This window comes from Nilaparvata lugens, chromosome X (assembly GCF_014356525.2).
Source record: "Nilaparvata lugens isolate BPH chromosome X, ASM1435652v1, whole genome shotgun sequence".
Taxonomy (NCBI): Eukaryota; Metazoa; Arthropoda; class Insecta; order Hemiptera; family Delphacidae; genus Nilaparvata; species Nilaparvata lugens.
The window spans coordinates 62,149,438-62,162,138 of record NC_052518.1 but is presented as its reverse complement, the minus strand read 5'-3'; the positions used below and the strand labels follow the sequence as shown (position 1 = coordinate 62,162,138).

At 33.3% G+C, this 12,701-nt stretch overlaps 1 protein-coding gene across 1 annotated transcript; it reads left to right on the top strand.

The window, feature by feature from the left end:
* Positions 1-3,847: 3,847 nt before the first annotated feature.
* LOC120354334 lies at positions 3,848-7,819 on the top strand. Its single transcript, XM_039441322.1, has 2 exons — positions 3,848-4,366; positions 5,170-7,819. Exons 1-2 carry the CDS (start codon positions 4,282-4,284, stop codon positions 5,766-5,768), a joined length of 684 nt encoding a protein of 227 aa, XP_039297256.1. The 5' UTR covers positions 3,848-4,281; the 3' UTR covers positions 5,769-7,819.
* The last annotated feature ends 4,882 nt before the right edge of the window (positions 7,820-12,701 follow it).

Sequence of the window (12,701 nt, the reverse complement as noted above, 5' to 3'; positions counted from 1 at the left end):
ATTGGAACTCAGCTGTTCTCGATTCAGGATGACCTCCTCTTCCTAGAACTATGATTTCCATCTCTCAAATATTTCAATTCTGTGTTCTTCTGGTGAAAACGTGAATTATCTCGTTTTTACTTTCCTTGCCCTACTACCATAGGTAAGGAAAGTATTGCTTTCCAAAAAAAATTAAGGTACCCCAATTCAAGTTTTCTATACGTTTCAAGGTCCCCTGAGTCCAAAAACATGATTTTTGGGTATTGGTCTGTGTGTGTGTATGTGTGTGTGTGTGTGTGTGGTGTGTGTGTGTGTGTGTGTGTGTGTGTGTGTGTGTGTATGTGTGTGTGTGTGTGTATGTCTGTGAACACGATAACTCCATTCCTAATTAACCGATCGACTTGAAATTTTAAACTTAAGGTCCCTATACCATGAGGACCGGACAATAAGAAATTCAATAAAATTCAATTCAAGATGGCGGAAAATTACTAAAATACCATGTTTTTCACGTTTTTCTCGAAAATGGCTCTAACGATTTTCTTCAAAATTATATCATGGATAGCTATTTATAAGCCCTATCAACTAGCATAAGTCTCATTTCTGGGAAAATTTCAGGAGCTCCGTAATATTCTTGAGAAAAATGGCGGAAAATGACTAAAAAACCATGTTTTTCACGGTTTTCTCGAAAACGGTTCCAACGATTTTCTTCAAATTTATACCATGGATAGCTATTTTTAAGCCCTATCAACTGGCATAAGTTTCATTTCTGGGAAAATTTCAGGAGCTCCGTAATATTCTTGAGAAAAATGGCGGATAATGACTAAAAATCCATGTTTTTCACCGTTTTCTCGAAAACTGCTCTAACGATTCACTTCAAATTCATACCATGGATAGATAGATATTCATAAGCACTATCAACTGGCATGAGTCTCATTTCTGGGAAAATTCCATGAGCTCCGTAATATTCTTGAGAAAAATGGCGGATAATGACCAAAAACCAGGTTTTTCACGGTTTTCTCGAAAACGGCTCTAACGATTTTCTTCAAATTCAAGCCATGGGTCCTTAAATTCATAAGTCCTATCAAATGACATGAGTTTTTTCCTTGGAAAATTGCAGGAGCTCCGTAATATTCTTGAGAAAAATGGCGGATAATTACTAAAAAACCATGTTTTCACGATTTTTTCAAAATAAATTGACCGATTTTTTTCAAATTCATACTCTGTATAGTTATTTATCAGCTCTATTAACTGTCATGAGTCTCCTTTCTGGGAAACTAATGGGGGGTCCACCCCATCCTTGAGAAATGGACTTTGTAACCTCCTTCTCGTGCATGAGGTAGGTAGGAAGAGCAGTTCATAAAAAGAACACATAGTCGAGATATTTCATCTGTAGAACAGCTGTTTTGACGACTTTAAAAAAATGACGACTAAAAAAATCATTGAATTTCACAATTTACACAAAGGAAAAAGTACTCTGAAAATAATTATATATACACATATACAAAAGTCTGATCGTATTTTCGAATATGAGCAAGGAAAGTTGTGTGAGTGTACCACACCAGATTTTTTGAATTTCAAATAGCCATAAAAATTTATCAATTGAATTTATCAATTGGAACTCATCTGTTCTATATTCAGGTTGACCTCCTCTGCCTAGAACTCTCATATTCGAGGATCTTAAAGCATTTCTCTGTGTTCTGCTGACAAAAATACATTTTTCTAGTGGAACTTGGAAGAGCAATTTTTCAAATCCATTTATTTAGACTTTTTCAATGGAACTATCGTTATTAATCTCCAGGAACTGTAGAACTATCGATTCTGCATCCAGAACTGTCAATTTTGGATGTACTTCTAGGAAATGCTCTTCCAAGTTCACACTGGCGAGAAGCACAGCTTTATTTTCTAAAGCGTTTACTCCTGTTGAATACAAGCACTCCCAGCTGGTCATTGAGATTGGAGACTGGAAGACTACGGTTGAGTAGTTTTATATTCGTCAAGTCAATTAAATACATCTGTAGAGTTATGTCAATGGCTAACGGGAGATACCCCAGAGAATGCATTGATAGATTATACGAGTTGGCGCAACAGGATCAAGATAACCAAGGTAACTGGGTGTGTTTGTTGAAGAATCAGTTGCATCTGGCGGGTTGCAATCTGGTTGGAGATTGGCAGGACAGAGAAAAGTTTTCTTAAGTCTTACAAGTTGAAGGAAGGAAAACTAGTACAAAACTGAAAGAGAAGGAATATGTTGAGCATTTTCTGTTAAGGTGCCCGATGTATGGTGGAATAAGAAGACACTATTTAGAAAAATTCACTACAAATGTGGTTACTGACGATGACAAACTCATGGTTTTACTTTCGAACTTTACGGAGCAGAAAATCAACCGTTTGTATGGGTATACAATGAAAGCAATCGAAATCAGATCTATGATAATAAACACTTGAATAATGTCCGATAATTATAGTCAGGGAACAGAGATTATCATTGAAAATATTAAAAGTATTCGATGCTCATTTTAGACGGTTAAATGGAGAATGCAGTGAGCTGAATAAAGTAAGTTTGATGGGGATAGATTGAGCTCTAAAAATAAGATAGTTGGAAGAGATTATTGTATGTGTGACGGATTATTATATAAAAATGTATTATTGGATATATTTGTCTAGAATTGATTATTAATGAAGTTAATACTGTTATTACTCGTTTCGTTTATAAAATAGGAATAGGTAGATATTTAAAACTGGAATGTTATTATTGTTGATTACTATAAATGGTATTTTTTTAGTATGTGAGAAATGTAGTATTGGATAAATTTTACAAAAAATTCATTATTTTTGTAGTTGAACTGTTATTGCACGTTTATAAAATATGTATAGGTATATATATTATACGGGAGTGCTATGATTGATAGATATGGGATTGTTATTACATGAAAATGTACAGATAGATATTTTATTTTAAAATTTCAAATTTGTCGAATGTGATAGATCTATTCTTCTGTATATTAGGAACATATATACTTACTAAAGTACTCTTACTTGTGATATATATTTAAAGCATGATTTAAGACATACCAGTAATGTGATATCATAGAATGTAATGACTGTATTCAACTCAACTCGTTTGTATTAGCATATGTGCTTGAAACAAATAAATTTATTCTATTATTTTATTAAATCTTCAATACGTTACTCTCACATACATTGATTCATTGTCTTGAATCAAATTTATAATTATACTAGGTAGTTCAAATATTAATTTGTGTATCATATGTTCATATAGTTTGCGATTTCCATCAATTGCAAATTAGGATGATTTCTCTATTCTTTCAGTTTGCAAAATGTGAACGATTAGTCTTCATTGCATAAAGGTAGTTCAAATATTAATTTGTGTATCATATGTTCATATAGTTTGCGATTACCATCAATTGCAAATTAGGATGATTTCTCTATTCTTTCAGTTTGCAAAATGTGAACGATTAGTTTTGATTGCATAAAGGTAGTTCAAATATTAATTTGTGTATCATATGTTCATATAGTTTGCAATTTCCATCAATTGCAAATTAGGATGATTTCTCTATTCTTTCAGTTTGCAAAATGTGAACGATTAGTTTTGATTGCATAAAGGTAGTTCAAATATTAATTAGTGTATCATATGTTCATATAGTTTGCGATTTTCATCCATTGCAAATAAGGATGTTTTTTCTATTTTTTCAGTTTGCAAAATGTGAACGATTATTTTCGATTGTGTGAAGGTATTTTAAATATTAATTTGTGCATCTTATGCACGAATAGTTTGCAATTTTCATCCATTGCAAATTAGGATGATTTTTCTATTTATGTTTGCAAAATGTGAACGAATCGTTGTGGTGCCAGGGTAAAGGGGTATATGTCAATTTTTGGTGAAATGGAGATATGTCCACCAGCTTATAGAGCTCGAAATTCTCTACAAGTGTGTAAAGGGATATATGTCCTAAGACTATTATTGCAGTTTCTATACGAATGTGCAAAAGGAAACATCAGAGTCACATACAAATGTGTTTTGGTAAAGGGATATAAGTCAACATATATCCTTTTACACATGGCACTGGTTTGGTGTAAATGGGTATTAGTCGATTTGAACCTCTATGCACAGTATGCCATTCCATGTTATGCTTGACTTATATCTCTTTGCACATCTGCAAGCACATGTTGCACACGTGTTGTTTGTTGTTTCACATCTCGGTTGCTCAATCACAGTACACTACTAATTTATTTTATTAGCTTGTTACATGTGTAATAATTTCCTGACATTTGCTTATTATAATGTTTCGGAAACGGACGAGAGATTTGGTTAATTTGAGTCAACAAGCGGCGCAAATGGATAAAACTGAACTTTCTTCTTCTCGAGGTAATTGAAATATGTTATTAGCTTACTCATTTATTCAGTTGATAGTATTTATTTTAGGTTATGAATAATTCAAATCTTTATTTTATAATTTGATTTATTTCAATCTTTTGTTGGTTGTTCATAACCTTTTAAAAAAATGGTGACAAAAATAATACCTATTAGATCAATTCAGAGAATAGAATTGTTTTCTGTTTATGTTCAATGTAACAACTTATTATGACATACAATGCGTGTAGGCTGGTGATCTAGCATATTATAAATGAAGGGATATACTTCAAATTCTCTGAATTTCTATTAGATATCCCTATTAATCCCTGTACTACATTCTAACAGCTACAGTTCTCACAAATTTTTATCTTGATATTCCATATTGTTCAAGATTCCAATAACTGTGTTTGTAAGATAGGAGTAGGCCTAAGTAACAGTATCCTTAACAATAATGAATGTTTCTCTACTTAGGGTCTTAGATAGGGATAATTATACATCCAACCCCCTAAAATCCATTAGCATGATTGTTTCCTTATAAATTACTTTAAAATATCTATTTGGTGCATGCATGTTCATACAGCAGGCCTAAACTGAACATTGAATGAACAATTTTTTATTTTTGTTCATTCTGCAAATCAATATGAGCCCGAAACTATAGTATCTGTGTGAGTAGTGAACATCTAATAGTAAGGATAGGTCTATGCTATGGTATACTTTAATTAAACAATATTTTTATCTGTAGATTATTATTATAATAAGTTAATGTCATAGAAGGGAAACATGGTCATTCTAAACAATATAACATTTTATTTCAGAGTCGAGTCCTGCCCCTTCTCTGCCACCTGAGTTACATCAGTTGCTTGAAGATTCTGATGAATATTTTCCTGAGGGAAGTTCCAGCTCTGATAATGATAGTTCACAGGACATACAATGGAAGGTGAAACGGAGGAAACGCTGTACAGGTATGGACGTTCTGACTACAAGCAATGAGGTGAGCCTTCAATCACAATCAACTACTACTAGCACCACTCAGTCGCAGAAGCCTTCTTCTTTTGCTACAGACGAAGATATACCAATTCTCCCTGATACTTCTGAAGATAGACAACAAAGTATTGGGGATGACACTTCTCCTGCCACCCCAGTCTTAGACACTCCAAATTCGCCTAGTACATCTCAACACGTCAGGAAATCTGAGTCTCGAATGATAAGAAAACAACGAAAAATCAACAGAAATACTGGAAAAGCCTATCAAGATAGCAAAGGGAAAGAGGTTAGAGGACGAACATGCAGGAGACTTGAAAACTGTCGAATGAAATGTGGTGAACGATTTTCATACTGTGACAGGAACGATATATTCAATAGCTATTGGGCCTTGGGGGATCATTTGTGCGTGTTTCGTACATTGCCAGTTTAATTACTGTCAAAGAAAAGAAGAGTGAGCGCAAGAGAACAAGCAGTCCCAAACGTCATTTCAATCGAACTGTTAATTACAGTTATTCTTTAAGAATTGATGGTAAACTAAATGATATTTGTAAGAAGTGTTTTATGCTTACATTTTTGATGAAACTAATAAATTCATCTCGAATGTTATCAAGAAATCATCATCTTCCACTGGTGGAATAACACCGATCGATAAGAGGGGCTCACACAGTCCTCCAAATAAAATAAGTGAGGAAATACTCGAACAGGCAAGGCAACATATCTTGTCCATACCTGCATATGAGAGTCATTATTCTTGACGACACACGAACAAGAAATATTTGCCTTCTCACTATACTTTGGCACTCATGTATAGGGAATATTGTAAGATAGCTGACAAGCCGATATGCAGAACCCTTTATGAGAGAATCTTTCATGAACAGAATTTGGCAATAAAAAGTCCAAAGAATGACACATGCAATTTATGTGACACTCTCAATATGAGAATGTCGTTGGCATCAGAGGAAGAGAGAGTGAACATTGAAGAAAAATTGAGAACTCATCAAAGTCTTGCCGAATTGGCCTATGAATCAAAGAAGAATGATAAAAAAATTAGTGAAACAGATGGAGGTATGAGAGTGTTGGCTTTTGACATGCAGCAATGCCTGCCAACCCCTTTACTACAAAGTGGAGTGGCCTTTTATAAGCGTCTTCTATGGACGTTCAATTTAACTGTTTATGACTGTAAAGATAGACAAGCCTATTGCTACATGTGGTCTGAGCCCGAAGGAGGAAGAGGAGCCAACCAAGTAGCATCATGCCTTTCAAGACATTTTAGCAATATGCCACTCAATGTCGCCCATATTGTGATGTATTCAGATACTTGTGGCGGCCAGAATAAAAACAGATTTCTAGCTGGGATGTGCCTATCGTTTTTGAGAAATAGTGATACAATTAAAATAATAGATCATAAGTTCCTTGTTGCAGGTCACACTCACCTCGAGTGTGACTCTTCACACGCCCAGATTGAAAGAAAAAAAAAAGAAAAACAACAAGCCAGTTGAAATTTACCACCCACACGATTGGATGCAACTAGTGCGTCAGACTGGTAAGGAACGTCCATTTGTTGTAAAAGAAATGAAACAGGAACATTTTCATGAATACTCAGACTTGTTCAGTACAGCTCTTCAAAAGAAGAAACATAATGACAATGGAGAAAAGTTCATCTGGAGAGAAGTCAAGTGGCTGCGGTATGAGAAAGGTTCGAATGTAGTTTTCTATAAGGAGACATTGAGTGTTGAGGCAGAATTTAAAAAAATTAGTGTCTTTAGAAGAGGTCATGGGAATTCGAATCTCACCCCCAGGCTGAGCTACAATTCACGAGTTCCAATAACAGTTGCTAAGAAAAAAGATTTGCTTGCACTCCTACCCCTAGTGCCTGACATATTTCATAAATTTTATGAAGAACTGCCGACAACAGCCACTGGAGGAGACATCCATCCTGATACAGTTCAAGATGATGAAGAACATTTGGAGTAGGGAGATTGAGAAAAGTATGAATTTAGTTTTTTTAGTTTAGAAAAGTAGGTACATGATGATTTTACTTTTATATAAAGTTTGATAATAAAGTTTTTAATATTTCACAGAAAGTTGTTACTTTTTTTCGAGGATTCATTTATTCTTAGGTGAAAATCACCCAATTAATTTTTAAATGAAGGTAATTAACTTATTAATGCTAATTAGCATCTATCTAATGCAATTTCATAAAATGCAAACAGAAATGGTTCTGTTTATCATTGTTTTTATAATTTGGAAATGTGTGGAAAGGGGTATATGTCAAATGAGGAATGTGCAAAAGGGTATAAGTTGTACAGAATTCCACGAAAACAATAAACTGTGAGCATCAACTAGGTAAAAAAAAGAACATTTCAATGAATAATTTCATATGGTTTTTATTTAAGTAGATTAAAAACCCGATTTGTGGGGACATTTCAAACTTTCTTTCTTGTCTCCTGAAAAACAAGGTATATTGATATATACCCCTCTACCCTGGCACCACAGGATTAGTTTCGATTGTATAAAGGTAATCAGATATTAATTTGTGTAGGTATCTTATATGTTCACATAGTTTGCGATTTTCATCCATTGCAAATAAAGATGTTTTTTCTATTCTCCTTTCTGTTTGCAGAATGTGAACAATTAGTTGTGATTTTATAAAGGTATTTCAAATATTAATTAGTGTATCAAATGTTCAATTATAGTTATTGATGAAATAAAGGTACGTCTTGCAATGCATTTTTTATGTAATAAGTTGTTTTATGTTTATTTCCCAACATTATTATTTGTTATATGGTATTTCATCAGAAACAATTCAAAACATAGTTCAATACATGCTTATTTTTAAAATCAACCACTACCAAATATCCCAAGTTTCCCTACCAATATTCAAGGCACTGTTCCAGGGTACGAAATTAATCTACAAATAATTTTGAAACTGTCTGAGATTCCTTGGTTGAGATAGTAGTGTGAGTAACAAATTGGCGGCTGAGTAAGAAACAGTGGATTTTTGGACAGTTTGAAAATATTACTAGAAACGTGTTTTCGTGTGTGGTGATAGGCGAGGGGGGTGGGTGAAAACTTACAATCCTCTATAATTCCCTTTGGGTTGAGGTAGAAAATCTTTTATTGGAGGTAGAAAATAGTAGAAAATAGGTAGAAAATCTTGGCATAGTTGGTTTGTTTAAATTCGAATGTTAAGACTGATGTTTAAATTTGAAAGCTGTTTCAACGACCACCACTCCACTTTCCCTGTCACATGACTAATGGCCATGCCCATCAATCTTTATCAGCATTAGAGGCGTCAACTCTTTTAGCGTTGGCTAGTGGCTCAGCTATATGTTTGAAGTGTTCCACATGTTTCTCTTTTGCAATCTGTCTACCCAGCTTGATTTCCTTATGCCTCCTTTTGATTTCATGCTCCAGCCTAGCAATCTCCAATATGGTAGGAACAACCTCCTCCAATTTTGGCTTATGATTTCTTTGTTTGATATACATACTGGTCAGTGTTTATCAGTATACTGAGGTCTGAGAGTTTGAGCTCAGCTATTTATATATCTTGGACCCATTTCAAGTGCCGAGTGCCACTGACTGAACAGTGACTGAACACTGACTGACCACTGAGTAGAGCTGAGTGGATGACCCAACCATGCCATACAGACATGTTGAATACTGATAGGAAGACTGGTAAGCATGGACATTAGTCAAGTGACAGGAGGAGTAGGGGTCATTGAAAATGCCCATGTTAAATGAGTCATGTCTAAATGGAGGAGGTGGAGTGGGAGTCATTGAAAATATCTATCTTCAATGCTATTTTGATCTAGAGCAACTACAGGTCTCCATGGCCATGTTGATCTAGAGTGACAGGTCTCCCATGGACATCTTGATCTAGTAGGTCCACCATGGACATATTAATCTGGAGTGATAGGTCTCCATGACCATCTTAGTGTAGAGTGGCAGGTCCTGCATGACCATCTTGAGCTAGAGTGATAGGTCCCCCATTGACACCCCTAATGCTGATAAAGATTGGTGGGTGTGGCAATAAGTCATGTAACAAGGGAAGTGTAGTGGGGGTTGCAGCCTTCGTTGAAAGTATAGCAAGGTGATTTCTTACCTATAAGAAAGTATAGTAAGGTGATTTCTTACCTATATGAACAGAGACTGAAAAATAACTGAACAGTGACTGAACACTGACTGAACAGTAACTGAATACTGACTGAATACTATTGAATGGTATTATGTTAAATATAACTGGGAAAATATCCTTGTGATACAATGGTTTGTTCACACCTTGACCTTGACCTTGACCTTGACCTTGACCTTAGGTTAGGTTGGGTTAGGTAAGGTTGGGTTAGGTTAGGTGAGGTTAGGTTAGGTTGTGTTAGGTGCAATTTTTTTCATGTCAGGTTAGGTTAGGTCGGGAAGTCTGGTGCATTTTGTCCCAGGACTGGTAAAATTATACTACTTTTATTATAGAGATATAGTGTATGTGCAGTCCATTTTAAATGATCGTCCAACATAACACCAAAGTATTTTATTGATTTTACTTTTTCTATTTCTGGACATGTGCAGTAGAAATTTTCATGACTTTCAGTACTGTGCATTTTTAGTTTCAGATTTGAGTTTGGTTGTCCATTGTCATTGGGAGAGAAGGTGATAAACTATGGCTTTTTGACCAAGTATGAATTGAATTTTGTCCTGTGTTGGCTGATTTGAAAATGTCATCCCAATTTCTATCATGGAACAGCAAGGCTGTGTTGTCAGCAAATGAAATAATGTTACAGTTTGGGATATTTAGGTTGAGCAGTATAATGTTACTTTTTAAAAAGATAAATAAATATTGATAGTCAAAAGTTCATTTGTTGATGTATCATTGATAATTTCGAAATAATGTTTGTAGGTTAGATGTCAACACAACAAAGTTATTAAATATAAAGTTTACAATACTAGAATTTTAAAATAAAAAATAATAAAACACTTTAAAAGATAGAATAATTGATAGTTTTATTAAATAAATCAAAAGAATTGTACCAATTACATTAACACAAATTTTACATAATGTTATCACTTATAGGATTTCAATAAAACATTACGGTGAACAAAAAGCTGAATATAAATTTAAATCAAATAAATAGAATTTTTATTGAATTTGAACAGTAAATAAATAACAAAAAGAATTATTCGAATATTTGGAGGGGAGAGTGGTATAAGAGGTAATGGCAGTTAGAAACTGGAGGGAAAGAAGCAAAGTTCTTGTTCTGTTTTGTACTTTTCATGATGGTAAACATACAACCAATGTCTATGTTGTGTGTAAGAAGAATAGCTAGTGCAGTTTTATTATTGAAGGTTTATCGTGAATTAAAATGTAAAGTGATATAACAAGAGAAAATGTGGTATTAATGTGGAGATGAAATGTAGTTTTGAAATGGTTAAATGTTATCAAAGTGGAAATCAAACTTGACACACTTTTTGGGATAATATTATTTATTTTATTATGAATTGACAGAAAAATTGCCTTAAATGTATTTAAATCATCAGATTATATTATTAATTGTATGTTTTCTAAAAAGGGTAAGTCATTATCATTGGCATTATTATTATTTTGTAGAACCTATGTATGGTATTGGAAATTGAAATTGAAATTATTTAAGGACTGTGTCCAAGAACATAAAATTAAAATGAAATCAGCTTATTACTAAATTCAATATTTTCTTATTTTTACTATCAATTCCAATAGGTTATCATTTTTATAGTAAAATTTGAAAAAACTCTCTGAGGCTCTATGTAAGGAACTGTTTTGTTTTGGATTATGCATCTGACAGTGGTAAAAATTGAAGAATTTTATTTAAATTTTTATATTTAATAGAAATATCAAAAAAGACGGGTGTGGCAAATGGTACCCTTGATAAGGAGCTGGTTAATTTTTGAAATTAAATTAGAAATAAATCCACAATACCAGAATGGAAACCGATAATATAGGCCTACCCAGTTTTAACCTGAATGAATAAGTATAACTTGAGATCACAAAAATTGAAAATGGCACACAATCCAAATTCTGAAACAGTCTCAAAAGAAAATGAGCTCACGGCTATATTAAAATTACCTACTGAAAGAAAATAATGAAAAATTTGATGAAAAATTTCAAAAATTTTATGAGAAACTTCAAAATTTTGATGGAAAGTTTGAAAATCAGAGTGAAATTTTTTAATGATAAAATTGAAGCATATACAGAAAAGAGTGAGGGTATTGTTAGGATAATTGAATTATATAGGACAGAAATAAATGAAAAAATAGACAAAGTTGAAATAGAAACTCAACACTTGCAAACTCAGATAAATAGCAATGAGAAATAAAGTCAAAGAAAATAATATTGTTCTTTTAGAAAAAGTAACTGACATGAATAATAAAATTGAGGTATTAGGGCAGGAGCAGGAATGTAATAAAAAAGAAATTGATATCGTAAAGTCTTCTGTAAATGAAATAGCTAAAGATCTAAAAACATGAGAAGAAGATATTGGTGAAAAATTGTTGGACATTGCTTCCATGAAAATGAAATTCCATCAATTTAAACATGATATTGACACAAAAGTTTCAGGTAGTACTGTGACAAATTTTCGAGTTTTTGCTTATTCTACACATGTTGATAGGTCAGAATTAAAAATGTCTATTGATAAACGAAATCGCATGAATTTCATTGACAATCTGTCAGCTTACTTGGAAAGAAATAACATTTAAGACTGGATTAGAGTCAAAAGCATCCTTGAAAATAACTTCAATCATTGAGAAACGTATCATGAATGGTGGAGTTTTATTAGAGCAGATGTAGATAGTTTTGAAAGTTTTCAGACAAGGTTTATTAATAAATTTTGGTCAAAAGACATCCAGAGAACAGCTAGAAATGATCTGAGGTTTGGTAAGTTTAGAGTAGGAGGCCCGTTAGGCATGAGTGAATACTACATGATAAAATCCAATGTAGCTAAAAATTTGATTCTGTCAGTGAGAACATGATTTTTGAACTACTCAAAGGACACTGATGATACATTTGCCACTGCTGCACTTATCCGAAATGTGACTACCCTTGATAAATTTATTGAACTATTGGAAAGAACAATATCAAAGGTTTAGAACAATATCAAAGAGACAGAAAAATGTCCAAAGAACATCACAGAGAATCACAACAAATAAATAAAAAACAGATTCACACTGAATTTTGCCAACCACAAATAGGTAGGAATAATCAGCATCAATATCATGATCAGTTTCAGCATGAAAATTAAGTCAATAGGAATCAGGACAATCATTTCCGACAAAGATCTCAGCAACAAAATGGTCATTATTTAAATAATGATGATTATGACAATAACAATCAAAA